The sequence below is a fragment of the Oryctolagus cuniculus genome, chromosome 5 (assembly GCF_051225735.1).
Source record: "Oryctolagus cuniculus isolate XC-2025 breed Fujian yellow rabbit chromosome 5, ASM5122573v1, whole genome shotgun sequence".
Classification (NCBI taxonomy): Eukaryota; Metazoa; Chordata; class Mammalia; order Lagomorpha; family Leporidae; genus Oryctolagus; species Oryctolagus cuniculus.
Window position 1 is genome coordinate 116561155 of NC_142871.1, and position 26502 is coordinate 116587656.

Sequence of the window (26502 nt, forward strand, 5' to 3'; positions counted from 1 at the left end):
TTCAGGCTGTTTCAGGACTACCGTCCAACTGAAATGCTTTACGGTAACCGAATTCCTTTGCTTTCTTAGGGCTACCTTACCAATTCACCCAGCCTCTGAGATCTTCACTGAAATACAGCAACCCTGAACCACTGCAATACAAATCATGCTGCTTTATATTTTTTTCCAAAGCATATCAGTACAATCAGTAATTATACCTTGATCTCCCACCATATTCTGAATGAGGGCAGCAACCACCTGACCATATAAGTTTGAAAAATTTCAATCTACAGTAAAAGTATTTCTCACGGAGTTAGAACCACCACAAACTCATACCTGATATGTGAGTCTGACTGCTCTCCAGCTCTGGCTGACACAGTTTGAGCACAGACTCCTGAAATGTGAGTTGCTGCTGGAAGTAGGACAAGAGATCTGCCATCTTGCTGTCATCATCATTATCTTCAATGCTGAAAGAAGGAGAGCAGTGATGACATGAAGCGCTTTCTCAGTTTAGAAACCTATTTCTCATAACACTGTTAAATTTGCCTTAAAAAATTCACTTAAAAGCAAATTTTCTTGCTATTTAGAAAGAATGTGGTAACAGTTTATCCTGCCTTACAAAGGAGTATCACAATAAAGTTTTTCAAACAAAAAAGCTTCAGGAATTACCACCCAGAAAGAAATTAGGATTTGGGGTACAGGTATTGAGGTTTAGTTTTGTTGTAGAGATTTCATGAGTTATTAAAAAAACTAAATAATTTTAAAAGTTGATACAAACAAGTGATCATAATCCAATCCAAAAAAAACTTTTTTGGGGGGCCAGCATTGTGGCATACTGGATGTTACTGCCTGCAGTGCTAGCATCCCATATGGGGGCCAGTTTGAGTCTCAGCTGCTCCACTTCTGATCCAGTTCTGGTATGGCCTGGGAAAGCAGTAGAGGATGGCCCAAGTGCCTGGGCCCCTGCACCTGCATGGGAGCCCCAGAAGCAGCTCCTGGTTCTAGGCTTCAGATTGGCTCAGCTCCAGCCATTGCAGCCATTTGGAGAGTGAACCAGTGAATGGAAGACCACTCTCTGTCTGTGCCTCTCTATAACTCTGCCTTTCAAATAAATACAATAAATCTTTTAAAAAATGTTTTTCTTTTGCGTAAAAATATAGACAGGTCAAGCCGGCGCCGTGGCTCAATAGGCTAATCCTCCACCTTGCGGCGCCGGCACACCGGGTTCTAGTCCCGGTTGGGGCGCCGGATTCTGTCCCGGTTGCCCCTCTTCCAGGCCAGCTCTCTGCTATGGCCAGGGAGTGCAGTGGAGGATGGCCCAGGTGCTTGGGCCCTGCACCCCATGGGAGACCAGGAAAAGCACCTGGCTCCTGGCTCCTGCCAGGATCAGCGCGGTGCGCCGGCTGCAGCGGCGGCCATTGGAGGGTGAACCAACGGCAAAGGAAGACCTTTCTCTCTGTCTCTCTCTCTCACTGTCCACTCTGCCTGTCAAAAAAAAAAAAAAAAAAAAAAAAAAAAAAAAAAATATAGACAGGTCATCTTAGTTACTTACCAATGGTTTTCTAATAGATGTGACTTATTAACTTATCACCCCACCTTAAGAAAGGAAAATATCTAATTTAAAAAATCTTAAGAGTCCACAAATCATCTATCAACACACTTAAGTGTATAGTTAAGAGTTCTTAAAAAAAAAAAAAAAAAAAAAAAGAAAGAAGTATCTAGCTTCTCATTTTTGCTTAAGCTAACCCTGAAGATGATCACTTTAGAAAAAGCCTTGGATTAAGATGAAGTTAGAAAACTAGGAAGGGCTGTTTATAATACCACAAAAACCATATAAAATCACAGAAACTTTCAGAGCTCATCAGATCTGGTGGGGGGTGGGGGGGGAACAATATATCCTTAAAGAAGTTTCACAGCATCTGGGTTTGTTTAAAGGAGTGGGAGAGAAAGAAATGCTTCTTTAATGCTTTTTAGTACAATCTTTCTTAACAGTACCTAACACCTACCTACAAAATTGGCCAAGAGCTGGATGTAAATGAAAATGACTCTACCCAAATTTAAAGAAGGTTTAGGAAAAGTCCAAATGAGCAATTTGACTGTGAACTACCTCAGAGTGTTAACTCTAATTTGGTGAATAACATTATTAGCTGAAGAGTTCAACCAGGCAATTAAAATTAACTTTATTGGGATGTTTACAATATGGTTTATGAAAAGTTTAATTGTTAATACTGTATGCAGTTAAAAAAACATACTGGCAACTAAGCATATTATGAATGTAACTGACTTCACAAAATTATAATAGCTAATGTCTCCTTACCAAAACTATTTTTCTTGTATTATGTGCATTTGATCTGACATTTTCTCATGGGTACAAACTCCCTCCCATTTAATATCAGCAAACAGGACTTTTTAGGATAGAGGGATTGAAGCAAATTTTCTAACTCTTACAGTTTCAAAAGTACTGACTTAAAACTATGTCCTCTTGATCTTTTCTATATAAAACCATCAATGCTACTTCATGACTTTGATTCAAGTGGCACCCATGAAATGAAACATGATTCCCTTTAAGAGTGCTTATACCCTGTGCTTGCACATTGAAAACAATGTTATTTTAGAACTTTAAATGTTCTGCTCACACACATTAAGTCTTGTTATAATTCAGCATAAACCTAATAGAATTAAAAGCCATTTTATTTATTTTTTTAAAAGCCATTTTAAAATATAAACCTTAAAATATATACAAAAGCAGAAACTAGTATAATAAAATTCCATGTATTCAGCACTCAAGTTCCACCACTATTAACATTTTGTCAACTTTAACCTAACAACATTTTAATATTTTTTACTTGAACTAGGTTTCAGAAAGTTGAAACATGTTCTTTATTCTTTTCAGGAATCACTGCTTGTATTTAAAAACCGACTCATCATTTTATTTTTGTTGTATCTATTTAAAACGTGCATATCAATTTTTTAGACTTAAGATTTCCCTACTTAAAATATTTCTACAACTTTATAAACAAGGATATACTAAAGACTATGCAGCTTAACAGAATGAACATCATCTTTTATCACGTTAAGGGTCAACAGGGCAAAGATGCTTAACTTTAATATGCATTACTGTCTATCAAATTATATACGCACTAGCTGTTTCCAACGCCATCACCATCTGGAGACCGGGAATAAGTAATCTTGAACTCTATATCAGGTACAAGTTGCATAGCCCTACGATAAAACTTGATGGCTAAAAGAAGAAATAAAGCTAAATTAGCTATGACCACACATTTCTATATAATTTCCTTTGATTATCCTTAACTGTGGTTTAAGTTGGTAACTTTCTAATAATCAAATTATTTTTCTACATGCAACTCAGTAACTGTTCAATGAACAAACTAATTTCCACATCTTACTGTTCAGACAGAAACTTTCCTAAAGGCTAACATGTTATAGAAACTTAAGATGTTATATTTTAATCTTCTCTTTTAGCTCTTCCCCTCATTTTCCTTACCCACTTACATATAGAATTTTATGTGGTTGCCTTTCTTTGGTCTCTGAAAATAAAATGGTCATCACCCCAATAAAAATAGTTCTATACAAACTTCTTTCCATGACACAGAGTTGAGGAAAATTAACGCTTCTCCCAGGTAGAATAAAGAGAAAAGTTTTTCTGGAATTTACCCTTCACATCCAAGTTTCTTTAGCCAAGGTACCTCTATACTTAGCTAAGCTGTAATATTCAATGAACTCTCCTCATTGGGATATCATTACAAGCCAGAGCTGTCGTGGCTAATTTTTCTCTCAGAAACAGTCTACTCAATTCCATATTCTTGCATTCTGTCTATATTCTATTTTTCTACTATAAATATTTTGTTATTCTGGGTAAGTTACTATATGCTAAGTGGAGATGGAACTCTCAGAAATAAAGTCTGCACAGACACTTGACCAATTGGACACTTTTAAAATCTGTAAAGAAATAGCACTAGAAGAATCTTGCAAATAGATGCAGTAACTCTGAATGATCTTACTTTAGGGATATTTTCAAATCATTTAAGCACAAGCATTTTCCCCATGCCCCAATTATCTTTTACTATCATAAAATAAAAGCGTAATACAAACCTAACAAGATAAATAGCCCCATCATCTTGTTTACTAACACATTTCTATTGGATTAATAAAAGTAATAAAGGCCAAAGTGTATTCCTTTGGTAAAACAAACTAGAACTCAGAAAGCACATACATGTTCATTTTATGAATTATTTCCCCTTTCCTGAAATAATTCCCACCTATAAAAGGAAGATATCCTATTTTAAAATGAATAAAATTTAAAGTATTAATGAAAAATACTAAAAATGTAGAAAAACATTATTTTACTCATCCTCTGAACATGCTTCCCAGCATTATTATTTAAAGAGACAGGCTATGTAGAAATACAATTTTTACTTTTGAATTTTTTGAGAAAACAATTTTAAACTATAGGGAGACTACTGTCCTGTGCCAAATATATTCTAATAATAAAAAAAAAGTAGCAGCAGGGTTATTCAGAAATGCCATGACTACTGGATTCCTAAACACTGGGTCTTTACCTTCATAGAGAGCTCCATTTTGTTCTTCTTCTACTGCTTTTAGGAAGAGTTCTCGAGCCTATAAAAATTGAAAAACAATTTTTGAAAATCTGTGGTAACAAGGAGTATGGGGCCTCCACTGTGGCTCAGCAAGTTAAACCATCACCTGCGACGCCAGCATCCCTCGGATCCAGCTCTCTGGTAATGTGCCAGGGAAAGCATCAGAAGATGGCCCAAATACTTGTATGCCCACCACCCATGTGGGAGACTGGGAAGGAGTTGCAGGTTCCTGGTTTTGGCATGGCCCAACTGGCCATTTGCAGAGTGAAACAGCAGGTATATAGAAGATATTGCTAACTCTCCCTTTCAAATAAATAAATCTTTTGTTTGTTAAAGGAGTATGGATGGCAGAAAGAGCCTTTCTAACAAACTATCCTAAAGCTATTGGACATTAATGGGCAAAAATAATTCACTCCAGGGGTGGGTACTTGGCACAAAGCTTAACATGCTACTTGGGCTGTCTGCATCCCACATCACAGTTATCAGAGTTCAAGTCATAGCTCTGCTTCCAATTCCAGTTTCCTAATAAGCACTCTGGGAGGCAGTGGGTGATGGCTTGGATAGTTAAGTTGCTGTCACCTATATGGGAGACATGGATTGAATTCCCAGTCCCTGGTGTCTGTTCCAGCCCTGGCTACTGCAAGCATTTGGGAGTAAAGCCGTGGATGGGAGATCTGTGTCTCTCTGCCTTCACAAACAAAAATACCCAAAAAAAAAAAAAAAAAAAAAAAAAAAAAAACTCACTTTAACCTCACATAAAAATTGAAATGGATCATGAACTTAAAATGTAAAATACACCTGGGGCTGGTGCCATGGTGCAGTAGGTTAATCCTCCACTTGCGGCGCCAGCATCCCATATGGGCGCCAGTTCTAGTCCCGGCTGCTCCTCTTCCAATCCAGCTCTCTTCTGTGGCCTGGGAAAGCAGAAGATGGCCCAAGTGCTTGGGCTCCTGCACCCGCATAAGAGACCAGGAAGAAGCTCCTGGCTCCTGGCTTCGGATCGGCACAGCTCCGGCCATTTGGAGAGTGAACCAATGGAAGAAAGACCTTTCTGTCTGTCTCTCCCTCTGTCTGTAACTCTACCTCTCAAATAAATAAATAAAATAAATCTTTTTTTCTTTTTTTTTTTATTTTATATTTTTTGACAGGCAGAGTGGACAGTGAGAGAGAGAGACAGAGAGAAAGGTCTTCCTTTGCCCTTGGTTCACCCTCCAATGGCCGCCGCGCTGCGGCCAGCGCACCGCGCTGATTCGATGGCAGGAGCCAGGAGCCAGGTGCTTTTCCTGGTCTCCCATGGGGTGCAGGGCCCAAGCACCTGGGCCATCCTCCACTGCACTCCCTGGCCACAGCAGAGGGCTGGCCTGGAAGAGGGGCAACCGGGACAGAATCCGGCGCCCCGACTGGGACTAGAACCCGGTGTGCCAGCGCCGCTAGGCGGAGGATTAGCCTAGTGAGCTGCGGCACCGGCATAAATCTTTTTTTAAAAAAATGTGAAATACACCTATAAAACTTTTAGAGAAAAAAACAACAGAAAATACTGGGAGATATAAGACTTAGGCAGAGTTCTTACACATGACAGAAAAATCATGATCCATAAAAGGAAGAGTTAATAAATTGAACCCCATCAAAATTAAAAACTTTGCTCTGTGAAATGCCCTGCTAAGAGGATGAAACAGGAGCTGGTACTATGGCTCAGGGGTTAAAGACCCGACCTGCAGTGCCACCATCCCATATGGGCGCCAGTTCAAGTCCCAGCTGCTCCACTTCTGATCCAGCTCCCTGGTAATCTGCCTGGGAAAGCAGCAGAAGATGGCCCAATTCCTTGGGCCCCATACCCATGTGGGAGACCTGGAAGAAGCTCTTCGCTTCTGGCTTTTGATCAGTTCAACTCCGGCCATTGCAGCACTTTGGAGAGTGAACCAGCGGATGAAAGACCTCTCTTCCTCTACCTCTAACTTGGTCTTTCAAATAAAATAAATAAAAAGGATGAAACAACAAGCTATATGCTGGGAAAAAATATTCACAAGCCTGATTTTCAACACAGTACTTGTATCTAGAATATAAATCAACTTTCAAATCTCAACAGTAAAACATAATTAGAAAAGCATAGATATTTCAGAGAAGATATGCATATGGGAAATAAGCACATGAAAAACTATTCATTAGCCCTTAAAGAAGTACAAATTAAAATCACAATAATGTATTACTACACACAGATCTAAATGACTAAAATTATAAAGTAGTGACAGCACCAAATGCTGATAAGGATGCAGAGAAACTGGATCATTTATACACTACTGATGGGAATATGTTACATTCGGAAAAACAGTTTGACAGTTTATTTCAAAACCAACGTGCATCTGCCATAGAATCTAGCAACTGCACTCTTGGGGATTTATCCAAGAGAAATGAAAACTTACATTCACCCCAAATCCTGCACACAATTACTTATTCATAATAGCTCAAAATTAAAAACTCAAATGCTCTTTAAACAAGGAATGGTTAAACAAAGTACACTGTATCTATCTGCATTATGCAATACACTCTATGATAAAAACAAACAAGCTGGCCAGTGCCGTGGCTCAATAGGCTAATCCTCCAACTGCGGTGCCAGTACACCAGGTTCTAGTCCCAGTCGGGGCGCCAGATTCTGTCCCGGTTGCTCCTCTTCGAGTCCAGCTCTCTGCTGTGGCTCGGGAAGGCAGTGGAGGATGGCCCAAATCCTTGGGCCCTGCACCCCATGGGAGACCAGGAGAAGCACCTGGCTCCTGGCTTCAGATCAGCGCGGTGCACTGGCTGCAGCGTGCCGGCTGCAGCAGCCATTGGGGGGTGAATCAACGGAAAAGGGAAGACCTTTCTCTCTCTCACTGTCCACTCTGCCTGTCAAAAAAACAAACAAAAAAAAACAAGCCAACACACAACCTGGATGGATCGCATGGGCTCTATGCCAAGTGAAAAAAATCTATCTCAAATGGTTGCACACCATAGGATTCCAGTGATACAATACTACATGTGAACATCATGACTACAAAATGGAGAACACATTAGTGACTGCTAGTAGGAAGGAACATCTGGGGAAGGAAGGTAAAAGAAGAATAGAAATCTGTGAGAGCTGTCTGAATTAAAATGGAGTCAATGGGGCCAGTGTTGTGGCACAGTGGTTTAGATCGCTGTTTATGATGCCAGCATCCCATATGGGCACCGATTTGTGTCCTGGATGCCCCACTTCTGATCCAGCTCCCTGCTAATGGCTTGGGAAAAGCAGTAGAATGTGGCCCAAGTATCTGGACCCTGGACCCATGTGGGAGAACTGGATGAAGATCTCAATTCTGGCCTTGCCCAGTGCTGGCCCTTGCAGTCATCTGGGGGAGTAAACCAACAGACGGAAAAACCTGTCTCTCCAAGTCTTTCAGTTAATTAAAAAACAAAAAACAAAACAAAACAAAAAAACCTAAAACAAAATGCAATCATCCATGTCAACTCTAGCAAAAGCAAGCTGGGAGATCATGAAGCATGATTTATTTGCCGGGTGACAAGAACTATCACTAGAAACTCAGCAACCTTGCAGAGGCCATCACAACATGGCAAAGGATATGCTTGCAGGGGCCACCTGCAGTGCCAGCATCCCACCTGGGACCCGTTTCAAGTTCTGGCTACTCCACTTCCCATCCAGCTCTCCGCTACAGCCTGGGAAAGGAGTACATGATGGCCCAAGTCCTTGGGCTCCTGCACCCTCACGGAAGACCCGGAATAAGCTCTGTCCTGGCTTCGGATTGGCCCAGCTGCAGCCTTTGTGTCCATTTGGGGAGTGAACCAGCATACGGAAGACCTCTCCGTGTGCCTTTGCCTCTAACTCTGCCTTTCAAGTAAATAAATAAATCTTTAAAACACAAGATATGTCTGCAAGGACACCTGCCCAGCAACTCTTGTTCAACCTTGAGCTGATGCTACCCTTGTTACTAACCCAAAAATAACTGTTTCAAGATAACTTACGTAATCTTCTGCATTTTACCTTTGAAAACCTGTTGAAAATCTCTCACTCTTGGGGCCGGAGCCTGTGGCACAGTGGGTTAACGCCCTGGCCTGAAGCACCGGCATCCCATATGGGCACCAGTTCTAGTCCCGGCTGTTCCTCTTCTGATCCAGCACTCTGCTATGGCCAGGGAAAGCAGTAGAAGATGGCCCAAGTCCTTGGGCCCCTGCACCAGTGTGGGAAGACCCAGAAGAAGCTGCTGGCTCCAGATCAGCACAGCTCTGGCCGTTGCAGCCAACTGGGGAGTAAACCATCGGATGGAAGATCTCTTTCTCTCTGCCTCTCCTCTCTCTGTGTAACTCTGACTTTCAAATAAATAAACAAATCTTTAAAAAAAAAAAAAAAATCTCTTTGCCTCCCTCAATCTAAGATTTGTTATGGCATGCATACTCCAGATTGCACCTTTTGCTTATTTTCAAACAAACTTTTTTCTTTAGTCACTCTGTTGTGATTTAGATTGACAAGTTTTGCAATTCGATTGTGATAGTTATGCAGCTTCACATGTAACAAAACTGCATAGAACTACCAACGCACATACACACAGATACATAGTCATAAATTATAAACTCATGAATGTGAATAAGCTCTATGGATTGTTCCAACGTCTGTTTCCTAGTTTTTGACATTGTACTGATTTATGCCCAATATTATCACTGAGGGAAGACTAGGTGAAGAGTACATGGGATCCCCTGTATCTGTGAGCCTGCATATATCTTGAAATAAAAATTAAAACAAGTCTGGAAAATCTTAGTCATCATAGTAATGTCAATTGTTTGATGACTAAACAAATCTTGGATCTGATGATGTAAAGATGACAGCTTCTACTGGAAGAATAAAATGTGAAAAGGTGTGCTGTGCCTTCAAGTACCAGGATAGAGGTGAAACAGGCAGCTTCCAAAAATATTTTCAGAATGCAAGCTTTCAAAATTTTCCAAAATAAAGATTATATCACTGGGGCTGGCACTGAGGTGCCACAGCCTGCAGCATCAGCATTCCATACAGGCGCAGGTTCAGGTCCCAGCTGCTCCACTTTCGATCCAGCTCCCTGCTAATGTGCCTGGTAAAGCAGCAGAAGATTGCCCATGTGCTTGGGACCTTGCCACCCACACGGGAGACCCAGAAGAAGCTCCTGGCTCCTGGTTTCAGCCTGGCCCAATTCTGGTTGTTGCGGTCATTTGGAGAGTGAAGCAGTGGATGGAAGATCTCTGTCTCACCTTCTCTCTGTAAATCTGCCTTTCAAATAAATAAATGAATCTTTAACAAACAAAAAGAAATATATCACTACAATATGTTCAATGCAAAACATAATAAAATGTGCACTAAGTTAAGGCCTTTGGAAAGGCATCCTTTGAAAAGGCTTCTGTTAATAAGTTCAGAGGCATCAATCCTTTACACATCAAGTAAATCTCAGGGGTGTGTAAATTAACAAAAGACAATTCCATGAAGGTAGTATAGCTACAAGCAAAGAAGCTCATGGTAGCAGTATCATCAAAAGGGATCTACAAACTGGGCTATTAAGTCAAAATTCTTCCATATGTAGAAAAACTTTTACTTTACAGATCATGTGCACACATCACTGGAGCATGGTGGTATGACAACGTCTTTAATACTTAACTTTTCTTCTTTTGCCAGTTCTTGTTTTCCTTTGGTATCTGCTGCTGCTTTCAGTAGGGAGCCTCTTGCTGCTCTGCAAGGTCGGGTATCTAAGTTGCTAGTGCCCACACCTGGGGCAAGTTCAAACATCCACTGAGCTCGGAACATCTGGAGTTGTGCCTAAAGGGAGACAGGTGTTTCAGGACTCAAGGAAGAGCGGCTCAAGTTTGGAACAACTCACTGATGTGCCCAACATCCACTCTCATGCACACATTCTAAGGCCAGAAAACAATCTCTTAAGTTACCAAATATACATTAAACTTTATTTCTCAAAAAATTTCTAAGACTTTCAAGAACCATGAAAATTAGCCTAAAATAACTATCTATACAGCAAAAAAATCTAATGGTACTGGAGAATTAAATTTGACTTAGAAATGCATGTGAGCTACCACTCAGATCTCACTTTATAAGTTCTAATAATTCATTAATGAATACATCATCTAGTAGACATTAACAGTGCTGCTACTACAGGTGAGCCCAAAGTCTTTCTTTTAATGAAGATGTAGTTCAGAAAGGAAGTATTTTTCCTATAAATACGATTTAAAAATTTTAAAGCACAGAGTGACGGATCCTGTGTAGTAGACTCTGATGTGCTGCCTAGATTCCCCTTCAGCAATAAAGAACCTGTGACCCCACCTTCTTGGAGTTCTGCCTGAAAACAGCCCTGACTTGTCAGCCCTTCTGAGTACTGCCTCAGCAAGATCACCGACTTCCCAATCCCCACCTTTTATTGATGGCTGATAAAGGCCTGGCTCTCTTGGGTCTCTCATTGCCACTCAGGCCAGCTCTAAAAGGCTACTCCAGCTTCAGAACTCCCACAGGACTGTGAAGGCAGCCCATTAAGACTGCTCTGCAGCTGGCCTTCTCCCTCTGCCCACTCCCGCCCTCGGCCCTCGGCCCTCCCCCCTCCTCCCACAGCACTGATACCAAGCGTGTTCCCTATTCAATCTTCTGCACTGCAAGCTACTTGGTCAACCAAGCAGAGGCAGGTCTCCATTCAAAGAGGGCCGTGGCTAATGGGGCTATGTATATTATTCCTAGCTTTCTGGTTTATAACGGCATAAATAAAACAGACGTTTTAGAAACATTTTTTTCTCTGTATTCTGTATACTGCTTTGGTTCCCACACTCTTCTAAACAGGCTATACATGTACCTCTGACTTAGCCAATCTTGAGCAGCACGCAACATTAAACCATGCATTCCAAATAAACAGTAGGATAGTTTCAGTGAATTGCACTTAATTACAGTAAAAAATTTTTTACCTCAATACACAAAAGATGTACCTCATCCTTTTACAGTCTATTTCATGGTATGGATGCATCAATAGTGAATGCAAGTTATGGACATTCAAGTTGTCTAATATTTTCCCATATAAACTATGCTATAATAAACATCTTTATACATGCACACTTAGTCACTTTACCCATCCCCTTAGGGTTAATTTCCTGGAAGCAGAACTGCTGTGTCAAATGGAATATATTTTTCACTGGAATCCACACTGCCAGCCTGCCCTCCAGAATGCTGCAGCAATTTACACTTCATATACAATGCATGAGTGTTCTCACAATCAGACAACAAAGGACATTATTCATCAAATGATGACATTATTGATGAGACTAATTATTTTTTCAAATGCCTAATGGCCAATCCCAATACTTTTTCCATTAACTGTCCATCCATAGCACTCTTTACTGTGTTCCTCTAGAGTACTCTACATGCTAAGAATTTCTATCTTCTGTCCCGATGTGGTAAGTAGTTCCTTCTAGCTGACTCATTCTCTTTATTTATGATGTCTTTTCTTCTATATAGATTTTAAAATGTTTACCCAAACTTGTGATTCTTTTTAAGGTTATAGGGTTTGAGTTATGCATCAGCCTTAGTTTGACACTTTAAACCTTTGTATTAAGTTATATAGTACCAATTAGATATTCCTTTTTACCACAAATAATGTAAGAACTTACATAATGATTACATAATTATGACCAATTTCTGCAAATGTATGAGAAGCAATAGAAAAAGAAATAATGTGACTGAAGAAACATGCCTGCAGATCTGTTTCAGCAGGACTCTCATTTTCATCAGCATCTCCTGCTCCGACAGTATCAGAATGACAATCTTCCTCAGCTTCTGCCTGCCGGAGAAAAACCCAGACAGTATCAGAAGTACGTACACATCAGTCTCCTTTCACTCAGGGGCTTGCTACTGAGAACCTAATGGCAACAGTCTGTGGAACCCACTTGGTGCAGCAGGGCTGTAGGATGCATTTGGGATAGTCCTGTTTACATCAGAGGAAAATGAGTATACAAAGCATATTCTCTGCTTCAAATCACAGTTTTAATATCATTACCAACCTTGACATTCTCCCCAAATTTCGCACTTCTCTTCATCCAAAAATTATATGTAAAGCAATTCAAGTCCATTACTGCTCATAAATGATTTGCTACAATTAAGTGGATAAACAAAATCAATTCTACCATTATCATATGAGTATTCACTTATAATCTATAAGAAAAATGTTCATTTTAGAAAAGTTGTTAGTTCAATAACAAAGTAAGTGAATTTTTAAACCTTTCTAGAAGAAAAATATTTAAACAAATTAATCCCTAGGTACTGATGGTCCAACTACGGTAATTATCAATGACTTATTTGATAGTTTATGAAATATTCAAATAAAGTCTATGTAATGCAATTGGTTGATATGTCTCAATTCTTTTTTAACAGTCTCCTGTTTTGTAAAATTTATTTGTGATGAAACCAGGTGGTTTTTTGGGGGGGTCCATATTTTGCGAGTAGTCAGTAAATATATTCCTCTGCCCTCTTACTTTCCATAAATGTGGCTGGATCGATAGAGAGGCTTAATTACATCCTGGTAAGTTTTGTTTTTGGTAAAATTACATCATAGGTGATGTTGTGTCTTCTATCAGGAAGGGAAGTGTTCTGAAAGGAAGTTGAGGGTTGAGAAAGTGGTGTGGCAGATCTTCCAAACACAACTGAGTCCAACTGAGGTCAGCAAAACAAAAATTTAAAAAAAAAAAAAAAAACTAATAATTTTAGTGTCCATAAACTCTAGCAAGTCCAAAACAGAACATACTGTAATGTTTCAGGCCAACGCAATACAAAGTTGCTTCTCTCCATGTATTTTCTCCACAGGTTTAGGTTAATGATACCAAAAAGATAAATCTCGATTTTTTTTTTTTTTTTAAGCAGTGTAGAATTAAGCAACCTCACTGGGCTCCAGTTTAAATGTTTTGATAGGTGGTTAAAAAGAAAAACCTTGTTTCAGAAAATAGTAACATTTTAGGCAGTTTTTGTTTCAGGATCACCTATAAGACCAGTCCGCAGAGAAATGACCCTCCTTTTAAATAACTAGTATGTTATTAAGCACATTCTACATTCTATCTATGACTGCTATCTGTTCATTTATATATTAAACATACCAGGAAGCCTTGGGAATGAAATGGTTCTAATAGCAAATGCTTTTATAAACTATTTTATCTGTGGAATAAATCCAGTTTTTGTATATTGGACAGGCTTAAGGTGGAATAAATCTGGGCTAGAATTTGTGTGGCCTGGAACTTAACAGTGGTCTCAGGTCAGATTCTTTCTATTTCAACCTTTTATTCTCAGTGTTTATTAAACTGAATCCTACCTTCCAGTGAAAATGAAATATTACTTCAGTGTAATCTGTTAGCTAATAGACTTATTAGCAAACGGAACTTGCGCAACACTAAAGGTGTTTAGAACATATATACAGGGATGTGGTAATCAGGGAAACAACCTTGAAAGTTAGCTAGAAATAAGAAAACCCACTTGATTTTACTAATTTCAAAGATGTTAAGTGTAAATTTAGCTCTAAGTTATTTTCAGGAAAAACATGTCTGTCTCAACACAGATCACAGAACGTGCCAACCAGATACGCTTGCAGCACAGAGCAACGTAAATAAGCCTTGGTTCCTAGCTTATCTCTGGCAACCAGATTCAAAGCAGAGGTACCTTTAACACACTGGAAAGGATAAATCAGTAAAAAAATAAATGAGCGAGACCAAGAATTCAAATCAATTTCCAGAAAACTGGAAAATTGAAGAATATATTGTTAAATACATTTTTTTAAAAAAATCTCTTGAAGTTAGGAGCTTTCCCTAGTAACAACACTGCAGGCAGAAAAACACATAACGATGGACTCAACGTATAGATCACATGAGAAATGGAATTCCCGTGTCAAGTAAGCATCTGCTTTATTACTGTAAACACTCTACACCAAAGGGAGGGGACCTGCATTCTACTGGGTGTGCTCTGAGCCTCCCAACTCTGGCCTAGCGGTGCTACTACAGGGACCTCCCAAGCTCTACCTTCTCCCTCCAGCCTGTACTCCTGCACACACTGCTCACTCTCTCCATCTGGATCCCTCTTTCTTCCTCACTCACCCTTCAAGACTCAGCTCAGGGACCATCCTAGAGGAATTTTCTGATCCTTTCTAAGTGCCTCTTCCTTCTTCCAAGACCTGTACTGAGGTTCTTTTGTTTCCTTCAGGGTTTAGTGCTGTGAGGACATCATGTCTTAGTCATCTTTGAAACTTTAGGGCCAACATGTTTTGCTTGGTTCACAGTAAAAGCCTGACCAGGCCTCTCTTGTCTCCTTTGTAAAGACATTTGTAGATTTTGTGACTCGGGGCCGTCGCCTGCAGTGCCAGCATCCCATATGGGTACCAGTTCAAGTCCTGGCTGCTGCATTTCCAATCCAGCTCTCTGCTACGGCCTGGAAAGGCAGTGGAGGATGGCCCAAGTCCTTGGGCTCCTGCACCCGCATGGGAGACCGGAAGACACTCCTGTCTTCAGATCCACGCAGCTCCAGCAGTTGTGGCCAACTGGGGAGTGAACCAGTGGATGGAAGACCTCTCTCTCTGCTTCTCCTCTGTGTCTCTGTAACTCTAACTTTCAAATAAACAAGTCTTTAAAAAAAAAAAAAAGACTTTGTGACTCACAAGGTTCCTTTCTGTAGGTGACATTTCACAATAAAGTTTCTAGGGGCAGGAGTACCACCTGGGTTTCACACCCAGTTCCAGTTCCCGACTCCAGCTTCCTGCTAATGCAGCCCCTAGCCAGCAGTGGTGGTTGGCTCCAGGAAATGGACTGTTGCCACCCACATGGGAGACTCTGAATTCCCAGCTTCCAGCAACTGGGAAGTATACCAGTGGTTGGAGGCTTTTTTTTTTTTTTTTTTTTTTTTTTTAAGATTTATTTATTTGAAAGGCAGAGTTATGCAGAGGCAGAGAGAGGCTACAGCTGTGCCCATTCGAAGCCAGGAGCTTCTTCTGGGTCTCAGACATGGGTGCAGGGGCCCAAGCTCCTGGGTCATCTTCTGCTTTCCCAGGCTACAGCAGAGAGCTGGATCAGAAGTGGAACAGCCAGGTCTTGAACTGGTGACCACATGGGATCCTGGCACTGCAGGCAGTGTCTTTACCCGCTAAGCCACAGCCCCGTGCCCCTTCATTCTTTCTCAAACAAGAAAAACTGTGTGACTGTGTGTTGCGGGGTGTTATCATAAAAGTCACCTTACAGGTGGCCGGCACTGTGGCTCACTTGGCTAATCCTCCACCTGCGGCGCCGACATCCCATATGGGCACTGGGTTCTGGTCCTGGTTGCTCCTCTTCCAGTCCAGCTCTCTGCTGTGGCCTGGGAGGATAGCCCAAATGCTTAGGTGCCTGCACCCGCGTGGGAGACCAGGGGGAGGCACCTGATCAGTGCAGTGCGCTGGCCATGGCGGCCATTTGGGGGGTGGACCAATGGAGGGAGGAGCTTTCTCTCTGTTTCTCTCTAACTCTGCCTGTCCCAAAAAAAAAAAAAAAAAAAAAGTCACCTTACAGGTTTGGTTATATTAAAGGTCTAGTGCTGTACCAGAGTCTACACTCTGTCGGGCTGGTAAGAGGTACTCTAAATTGGTTAAAAAGATGCCATGCAGACATTTAATGCATACCTCGAGGATGCAGAAGTAGGAAACCTATAATACAGCATATTCTCTCCCGAACTCTGAGTTCTAATCCATTATTCCTTTGATTTTTGGCAGTACGATCACGGAAACATCACATTTGGGGTTTTACTGCATTTGCTCAACGTAAAACCCATCTGCAAAAAGCAGGTCCTCAGCCATCACCCAGAGCTTTTTGTTTTTCAAAACTGAGTTTGACCTAAATATCGCCTGTTTGCTTCAGCAGCTCAGATCATCACATTTTACTATTTCACGGGTGGAATTAATGAAATATAAAGGTAAGTTGCTTAATCCTGGTCAGATAATTAGCCCCCAAAGTTCAGGGGCAGAGTCGATAGGTGCTTTTCCCATCCTTCAGGTTAACGAAATAAACGAAGTCAGCCATCTCTTGGATACAGATTTGAGCAAGTAAGTTTGGAATCATTTCGTCCTGGATTCATTCAGCCCTACAAAAGATTAGTTTCTCAAGTGCAGGAAGTACTTACTAGAAGCCAAAGAAAGGCACAGGGCCGAGGACTACTTATTCTAGAATTGCTCGCGCTGTCAGAACCGCGGCGCTTAGCTCAGCCTCTCCATTTGCACCGCACAAACGCCGCTCCGGCCCTCACCGCCCTGCAGTCGCATCCTGCCAGGACCGCCTGCCAAAATCCTACCCAGGGCACTGACGCCTCACGGGCTGCAGGTGCGACCCGCACTCAGGACTCCTTAAGGGGCCGAAACGGACTTAGAGTGGGGCCGGCTTTCCAGGAGAGAAGCAATCAACAAGTGTCTCTGTTTGCCAGGGTTCCTTCCCCAGTTCAGATACTGTTTTTGATACACGCCCTCGAGAGACGCCAGACCGATTCAACTTCCCCAGGGAGCGGAGAGGGACATTTTTCTCCGCTGTCCAGTAAATCCTCCTCACTGCGAGCTCGCCTGGCACGGGGTCCAGCAGGACGAGCCTGGGGAGCCGTCAGGGCTGGCACCCCCTCCACTCCCTCCAGGCCCGGCCGCTCCACTCCTCCCAGCCTCTCGTCTCCCCTCCCTCCAGGCCCGGCCGCTCCGGCTCACCTCACCCCCGCCCCTGCAGTGCCCCCCGACCCTCCCCAGGTTACCATGCTGGCGGGGCCGCCGACCGCGGTCGAGGGGCCCTCCGCGCCCCCTCTGCACCGTCCCCCTGGAGGTGGGTGCTGGGTGTCCGGGTCTACTCCTGCCTGCCTGCTGCAGCGAGGCTTAGCAGAGTTCTCGGTCGGAGAAGCGCACCAGGCAGCGGCAGTAACTACGGGCCCGGCGTACGGCAGCCATCTTCGCGGGGCAGGGGGCCAGATCTGGGCGCGCTGGAGCCGCCGGGTACTCGGGGAGCGGAAGAGCGCCCGCTGCCAGCCGAGGCAGAGGACTACGAGGAACGGCGGAACGTCGACCCTGCTGAAGACCCCGGACGCCGCCGCGGAGATGCCCGCTTATCTGCGGAAACCTGCGCGACGCACAGAGCATGCGCAGTGTTGTCGCCGACCGTGCGCACGGCCCTGACTCCTCCACCCGCGTGCTGCCCCGTGGTGGGCGAGGGGGCGTGGGCCTCAGGTGCGCGAGGCCGGGGTGGGGGTGGGACTGCTAGGTCCCGGTACCGCAGAGTCGGCGTTATGCGGCGTAGTGAACACTGAGGCAAACTTGAACACGCGTTATCTCAAGAATGTAATCCACATTTAAGGTTGAACCCCTAAGGCAAACTGTCCTGAGGCGCAGCGAACTGGACGCGCCGGATGTTGGTTACACTGTCCTTGGCGATTCTGGCTAGAGTCCTGCGCTAGTAGTAAGGGAAACTGTGGAACTCCGCAACAATCACGGCAGTTACAACGACGAAGCTACTTAAAAGCAGAGATAGTCTGAAAATTGAGGCCAGAAAGCATGTAGGTACGCAGCAGGAGTAATGGGAAAATATAGCCAACGCAACGCAAGTGGCACTACAGATCCCGTCATGCAATGCAGGGAGGACGTGCAGTTCCAAGGCCCTGAAACCTTGGCGGGGCGGAGACGGCGTTCGCGGGGCACTCTGGGATGTGTAGTTCGCCGTTGCGTGTTGAGTGCCGGAACTTACACAGGGGCTTTGCCCCTCCTCTTTAAAGTGCAAACACCTGATTTCATTTAAGTGGAGGCGCTCCTGTTTGTCAGGCGGTATTTAATTCTGCCACACTTTAAATCCTTTTAACTACACAAGTTTGCATTTTCAGTGAACACCTACAGCCTTTATAGTCTCTTACCTTCATTTAACAAACTTTGAATTTCTAAAGTTAATAATACTCGTTGTCATCAGGATTCTAAGACCCTATAAACTCACTACCTAAATTTCTGATCCATTGTTTTATTCTGGAAGTGTTAGAAAGTCTACACATCTTCGGAGAAGTGAAGGCAAAAAAGGGGGGAAAAAGAGGGAGAACAGTGAAGTAAGAACATCCAAGTGTCATGGTTTGGTTTTAGGAGCCACACTTTGAAGAGCGTTTTTACTTATATCTTAATCAGCTCCCTATTTAAAAAAAAAAAAAAAAAAAGTACCTTCATGTTGAATGCAGGCCAACAATTTGGTATTTTTCTATTTTAAAGGAGTCTCCAGGATTTAGATTTTGTAAGGATGAGTTTTCCTCCCTATGACCTTTGTAAAATTGGATTTTGAAATTTAAGTTGGGGGAAAGGGTTAAATCTAAGAATTTATGAGAAGAAAATGATAAATGATGTTCTTGAAGGCCAAAGATCAGTTCTGAAAATGAAGTATGGATATTGAAATAGTTTCAGTGGCCAAAGCTGTGGCATAGTAGGTTAAGCATAGTAGATTAAGCCTCCACTTGTAGCACTGGTTCGGATCCCGGCTGCTCCCCTTCCGATCCAGCTCGCTGCTACTGTCTGGGGAAGCAGTAGAAGATGGCCCAAGTGTTTGAGCCCCTGCACCCACGTGGGAGACCTAGATGAAACTCCTGGCTCCTGGCTTAGTATTGACACAGCTCTGGCCTTTGTTGCCATTTGGGGAGTGAACCAGCAGTTGAAGATCATTCTCTGTCACTTTCAGTTAAAAGTGAAAAATGAACTAAAAGATTTTTAATTAAAAATACAGCTTTTCATGATAGTATATGATTTATTAGATTCCTTCTTTATTTTCCCTGATAAACATTTTCCATTTTCATTTGCCAGATGGCTTGGCCACTTTATAGGTATATATAAAAGTAGACGCATGCTATAAATGTTACTTGCCAAGTGGCCAAATTGACCTTTCTCATAATCTAGGAGAGGAAATTTTAGAAAATTTGACTATTCTGTATCTTGCAGCTTTCTTCAAGAGACACAAGAGAGGGATTCAGGCTTTTTATGTAGGGATATCATCTTCAGCTCTTAGAATTCGAAAATAAAAATATAGAGAAAACTGATATGGAAATTTAAACTTAGAGTGGGAACCACAGTGTGTTAAGGGATTACTGACTTAGTGAGTATTAGTGCCCTGACCAGTGGCATCAGCACCAAAACCTCTGGGGATGCAGCCCAAGAATTTGTTTTCACAAAGCCCTCCAGCTACTCTTTCAGAGACAAGGGCTTAAACAGCAGTTACATCAATTTAAATCAGGGGGCTGGAAGCCACTTCTTTCTCAAGTGCTTCACAGTCAGATGATTTAAGGCAGTGCCCACAATGTAATTTGTGATAGAACTGAATGTGTTTTGAGACATGCAATTCCATGTTACATTTCGTATAACTAGTGACATAAAAAAGCTGAGCAGAGAGTGGCTGGGCAGTTGTCCACTCGGTTAAGGATCCATTCTTTCAAACTACAGTTGCAAGCAATCTGAAAACTTACAAGTCTAAATGAATGCTAACAGGTCATCAGCTGCGTTTTTACTTTAAACATTCCTCAACTGTGGTAAAAGATAACACAAAATCTGCCGTTGTAACCATTTTGAGTGTCTACACTGGTACCTCAGCCCCGTTTCCAAAAATCAGGAAAGTGGTTTTTCATCATGATTATAGTTAATTAACTGGACTCGGGACACACTCCGACAGCTTCCACCTGTGAATCATGACAGCTGTGGAGCCGAGCTGTAACCAAGCACGCATTTGGTGGTCAGGGTCGGAGTCGGGGTCAGCGCGCGACCGGGATCCCCCACCTCCACCCCAGCCCCAGCCCCAGCCCCAGCCCCAGCCCCGACTCCGTGCGGCTCGGTGGAGGCGGCCCGGGCGAAGCAGCCGCGGTGCAGGGCCGCGCAGGGCCAGCGAGGGGAGCTGCAGGGTAACTTTTCCCAGGGAAAGAGGCCGGTCGTCCCCCACCGGCAGCCACCCTGCCTTTTGTTTGTTTTCCTGCCGGAGGCTGGAGAGCGGCCGGGTTCCTGCTGCACTGCCATGCGCCGCGCGGCCCGGGCCACTCGCCGGACCTCCCGGGCGTCCCCGCACCGAACCCTCGGCCCGTCCTAGCAGGGATCGCCCGCATCTCCAGTTCCCGAGCGGGCGGCTGCGCCCCACTCGCCGCCGAGCTGCGCTCACCGCAGGGGCGGGCCCCCGCCTGTGTTCGCGGCGCCAGTAAGTGGGGCTCGGGGACTTGGGGGCTTCTGCCTGGCGACTGTCACTCGGGGTGCCGGCCCGGGATTGCGGGAGGGACGGGCCCGGCGGCCCCTCGGAGGAGCGGAGGGCCAGGAAGAGGCTCATGGGCTGTAGTTCCTCTGCCTCCTGGCGAGAAAACTCGCGTTCGTCGGAGTCTGGAGGATTCTGCCGATGCTAACCTTTCAGTTCTCAGCAGAGGGGAGCCCCTGGGCTCTGTGAAGCCCCTTAAGGGGCATTCGGAGTACTTGCTTCTGGAATTTCCTGGCTAGGCCCGTGGGTGTCCCGACAAGGATCCGGGCTAGAATCCTCACATACTTATTCACAACCATTTTTCATTGGATTTCTTTCTGTTGTGATTTTTTTTTTTCTCCTTCCTGGTCTGAGTAGATGTTATGAAGAAGGCTGTCGAAGGATTTTCCAGAACAGTCGTTTCTTTTGTCTGGTCAACCTTTTAAAGTTTGTCTTGGTCACTTACATTGAGGGCTTGTAGGTCGGGTAGTTTGAACGCATCATTCTGCAGGAAAGAGTGTCCATTTCCACTTAGAACTCAGTCAAGACTTGCTGTTTGCTACAGCTGTGCTAAGCCGGAGGGTTGGGACCCAGAACGCGGCACAGAGAACTGAATTTCTGGAAGGTATTGGCACTTGGGGTTTTGAATTCTGACCTGGGGCACCCTGTAGTACTAGAAGTTTGATAGTCACAGGTTTCATGTCTAACATTTCTTAGTGGGGGTTCAGAGTGTGCCCCATTGGGTGAATGGTACCATGGCCCAGTGTAAAATCTGATTGAGCTTTACATTTGTGTAGTCAACACATACATTATTAAGAAGAATTTGTGTCTCAACCATATGCTTGGCTGTGCTAGCAGCTAATATATGCATAAATATGCACATTTGAAATAGCTTCTGAACAAAGCGGTACAATTTGATGAATCTTTAAGGCCTTCCTGTCTGAGGACCAGGCTTTGTAAAACACTAGGAAGTGGGTGTGGAAATGAGAGCAGTTTGAGGATTTTTTATACAGTGACCCACCCTGCCCACTTTGTTTTTCCTTTTCTTGGCTCTGTCCCCTGCCCCAAAGTCAAAACTGGTAGCTGAGTGGAGAGAGGGGCTAATTTCAGGCCATGAAAGTGTGTGTTGGAGAACTGATGGAACCTGAGTAGGCAAAACTCTGCCACCCTTGCCAAAGGGAATGAGCATTTGCTGTAGCCCCCTCTTTATTCATGGTTTTGCTTTCTGTGCCTGTAGTTACTCTCCATCAACTGTGGTCTGAACATATTAACTGGAAAATTCCAGGAGTATGTAATTCACAAGTTTTTTTTTTTTTTTAAGCTTACTATGGTATACTGTTATAATTGCTCTATTTTATTATTGTTACTCTCTTAATGGTGCCTGATTTGTAAATCAAACTTCATCACAGGCATCAGAAAACATAGTGTATGTAAAGTTTGGTACCACTAGCGGTTTGGGCTTCCCGTGAGGGTTATCCCCCTGGATAAGTGCGGGACAACTGTAATTCACAAATAACTGATTTGTCTCACTAAAGTGTCTTCTCTACAGACTATGTCTAAACCAGCTACCAGGATAAGGAGCAGTCCACTTGGGGTTTTATTTATTGAGTGCTCAGCGTCATCAAATCCCTTTTTATACTCTCAGTGTTGTGTTCTCATTGCTTTCTGAGGTTCCTGGTGAAGGTGGAAGTTATGTCAGCCTTGAAACTTTGGAACGATCTTTAACCATCTGTTCCTTCATTTCCTTCATCCTTTAAACCAGTGAGTCATAAAGACCTTTGATATGTGTGTATGGTTTATATATAAATATATATATAGCTTTCTCTCTATATTCTATTCCGGGACTCAGTCTTCCTCTATTGCAGTATTAGAACGGCCCTTAGGTAGCCTGGCTCTTGGAAAGCTCTCACTGAATGTTTGCTCAATGAATGAATGAATGAATGAGTGATTGAGAAGCTTCCCTCTCTTTTAAAATAATCACTTCCTTTTATCTCTGAACTGGTCCTGCAACCTGTAGTTCCTGTTCATTATCTGTTATCTCAAATCTAAACTAGTATGTCTGATTTTTCTAAGGCCTTTCATAATGAGCCTCACCCTCCCTGTCTAAATCCTATTTTTGGTTCTGCCTATGTCTTTGCTGCTCAGTACATTTTGCTCTCCTTGCTGTCCTTCTGAGGGGGCCAGCCTGGTCCCCCTGCAACATCACTGTCCATGCTCTCTCTAGAAACCCCCCTCTCTGCTCTCCACTCTGAGTACAGCCTGTACCCATCCTTGGAGGAGGAACTCAAGTTCTACTCCTTTCAAATTATCTTTCCCAACTACTCATTCTCTTTCTTTGAAGGCTTGAGATACTTGTTTGTTTGATCTTTGTTATGTTGTTTATATCAATCTCTAATTCATTTACATTATTTTAAGCCTCTTTAGAACAGAAGCCGTATTTTATGCATCGGAATTTGGTATTGGGGGCTTTGGAGTTAGGCAGAATTGTGGTCAGTGCCTGATTCTAATTACTAGTCTTGCCTTGTAAAATTTTCCTGGTGTTAATCTTCTCATGTGTAGGACAGGGGAAATGCTTGCCCCAGCTGGTTGTGGTGTGAAGATGGTCCACAGCACCGACTCAGTAACTGTATGCTTGACTGTGGATGGACTGTCATCCATCAACCAGTGACAAGTAGAGTCCTGAACATGTAGTATACATTTGGTAAATACTTGTCACCTGGCTTGTAGTAGACCTCATGTCATGGTTCAAATTAGCAGCCAGGAAGACTGGGGTAATCATGCATTGAATCTTTAGTAAGTATTATCCTGTCTGTACTTAAGATGGCTTGGGCTTAGGTTATTCCTGGCTACAGCTCTGCTTCTGGGATGTGTTGCTATTTTTCCATCTGAACCTTGCCAGGAACATTACTGCCTTAAAAAAAATTTTTTTTTCACTGCTGCTCATGCAGCAAGCTCCTCCATTTTTTTGTACGATCTGGCTGAGTTGGACTGGTACCTAGCCCTTTTATTAATGTCAGCCCCTATAAAATGCATTTTTCTGCTTGTGGGTATATGTGAGCGTGTATATTTATGTAGCACTACTTGCCTCATGGTTTCTTGGCAGAATTTTTGTGTCTAATGACCTTTTGGTATATGTTCATCTAAAAGCCTGTGAATAGTATGTCACTTAGCTGTTGATTCTTTCATCAATCTTTGATGGCCACACCATTCTGAAAAAGGCCAGTGACTAGAGTATCAGAAATCTATCTGTCTGTGGACCTCAATGTTTGCAGTTGATGGGGAGAATGTGCAAACAGAGGTGTGTCTTGGATAACTAAAGACATACTATTTTAAAGTCATAGTGTAATTGTGTCCTAGTTTATGCTTGTGTTTGCCTTTGAAATGCAGCTCTAAATTCCTTATCAAAATACGTGTGTTCTAGAAAAAAAATCCCTTCGTTAAAAAGATTTTGGTGAAGCAAATCATTTTCTGGGGGCAACTTGCATCAGATGCCCAGAGAAGTAATGTGGCAGGAAGAAAATCAGAGGTGACTTGATGAGCAGCCAAGGAAGAAGTACAAGATGCAGTTCTTGTTCAGCTTGGGATGGTGATTGAGGTTGGTGTGGGCATTCACGCTCCATCTCTCTGCTCCTCTGGTGTCAGGAAATTACTACTTCATAGACTTTGAAGAAAGACCAGAAAGCTTCCATTTTTGCTTTCCTTCCAGGGAAGTTGCCGTGTGACTCACTGCACTTTGAAAGTTGATACCTTCCTAGGAAGGGTCCTGTTGGTGCTTCTCACCTGGGCAGGCTGGAATCACACCCTGTGTATGTTGACTTGAGAAGTTGTGGCCAAGATTGAAGAAATTTTCAGAGTTCTACTTGTTTTTTGTTTTAATATGTGGGTTCAGAATTAGCCAAATACTGATGTACCTTCTCCAAGGAGGAAATGGGGAGAGTTTGATATAGCTTTACTAATACTCATACTTTTTTTTGAAATATGCCACTCTGCAGATAACAAGGATTTTGTTCTGATTAGGTGGTCCTGTGAGCTTATCTATAAAGTGCAGACGTTGTGTGATTATTAAGTCCCCATACAGAGAAAAAAAATTCTAATCCTCTAGAATGAAGTGAAGCTTCCTCAATGGGGTCTAATTAGCATTCAGTTAAATATTATCTTTAATTTTTCCCTAGATTTTGGTAGTCCTTGGGGCTACCATAAAAGGTAATTTCCCAGAATCAAAAAAATAAAGTAAAATGGTATAACTCCCAATTGTGTACATGACAATGCCATGAAAGTTACTTATCTGCTTGAACTTGTGGTTCCCAGAAGATAATTGTCATCCTAACCCATTTTTTTTTTTAAATGAAAAGGTCACAGTGGTGCATCACACTTCATTTGATAGATTTCCCACTACACTGAGGACTCTTGGTAGCCCCTTGATAAATGTACAGAAATGGCACCGAGAACCACACACTTTTGAAGTCATACCAGTGTGAGTCATTTTTTTACCTTCCATATGTATAACGTGACCTGTGATAAAGTGCTGATAACATGTGACTGCCCTCGTGGCCATTCGAAGAGAATGCCCCAGAGCCAAAAAGACAAAGTATTATGGTGAATGTCCAATTGCATGCAGCCATCTCTCAGTACTGCAGACATGGAATTGGTTCCCAGACACCCCCACACAACATGTGGATACAAAAATCTGTGGATGCTCAAGTCTCTTGTGTAAAATGATGTAGTATTTTTATATAACCTGTGCATATCCTCCTATGTTAATTTTTTTCTTATCTATTTATTTGTTAGAGAGGCAGAGAGAAAGAAAAAGAGATAAGCAGACAGAGCTGCCACCTACTGCTTCACTCCTCCAATGCCCATAGCAGCTGGGAAGGGGCCAGGACAAAACCAGGAGCTGAGAACTCAGTTTGTGTCTGCCATGTGGGTGGCAAGGACCCAACTATTTGAGCCGCCACCTGTGGCCTCCCAGCATGTGTGTGAGTAGTAAGCTGGAACCCCAGTAGGGGATGTGGGCATCCCAAGCAGTATTTTAAACACTGTTCCAAGTGCCTGCTGCTTCCTGTGTACTTTAAGTCATCTTTAGACTGCTTATACTACTTAATACAATGTAAATAGTTATGACACTGCATTGTTTAGGAAAAAAGCAGGGAGAAGAAAAGGCTACACATTTTCAGAACAGACACAACTTTTTTTTCTAAATATCTTTGGCCGCTGGTTAGTTAAGTCCACTAATGTAGAACCCACAAATAGGGCGGCCTAACTGTATTTGACAATGTGATGAAAGTTAACTGTCTACATAAATTTGTCCTTCTCAGAAAATAATTATTAACAGTTTTGTTCTGCTATATACTACCTTTGTTTTTTAAGTGAGTTTATTAGAGAATGATTTAAAATAAAGCTAAGAAAGAAAAAAATAAGATATACATGTTGTCATGTTAGCTTTGGAAAGCAAATGTTTTTCTAAATTAGTGTAAAACTTTTTAGGACACATGCCTTTTTTTTTAAAGATTTATTTATTTAAGAGGAAAGTTACAGATACAGAGGGAGAGAGACAGAGATGCTGGTTTACTTCCCCAAATGGCCACAGCAGCCAGAGCTGGGCCGACCTGAAGCCAGGTGCCAGATGCCAGGAGCTTCTTCCTGGTCTCCCATGTGGATTCAGGGACCTAAA

The 26502-nt window shown here is 42.8% G+C and overlaps 1 protein-coding gene and 1 long non-coding RNA gene across 3 annotated transcripts in view; one reads left to right on the forward strand and one right to left on the reverse strand.

Annotated features, from left to right (window-relative positions):
• FBXO9 (F-box protein 9) overlaps window positions 1-17734 on the reverse strand; it is a 40365-nt gene extending 22631 nt beyond the window's left edge. The window contains exons 1-7 of one of the 2 annotated variants that reach the window (XM_051854634.3): window positions 17365-17734; window positions 12636-12724; window positions 12329-12415; window positions 10246-10404; window positions 4560-4617; window positions 3121-3220; window positions 316-446 (exon numbers count right to left, since the gene is read on the reverse strand). In XM_051854634.3, coding sequence (XP_051710594.1) covers window positions 316-446; window positions 3121-3220; window positions 4560-4617; window positions 10246-10404; window positions 12329-12415; window positions 12636-12704 — 604 coding nt within the window. In that variant the 5' untranslated portion in view covers window positions 12705-12724; window positions 17365-17734. The remainder of the gene's footprint in view (window positions 1-315; window positions 447-3120; window positions 3221-4559; window positions 4618-10245; window positions 10405-12328; window positions 12416-12635; window positions 12725-17364) is intronic. The other variant, XM_017345202.4, reaches the window with a different exon arrangement.
• On the forward strand, window positions 443-1694 carry LOC149126622 (uncharacterized). Its single transcript, XR_016233993.1, has 2 exons — window positions 443-1143; window positions 1514-1694. It is a non-coding gene; the product is annotated as an uncharacterized LOC149126622 (long non-coding RNA).
• Window positions 17735-26502: the final 8768 nt, after the last annotated feature.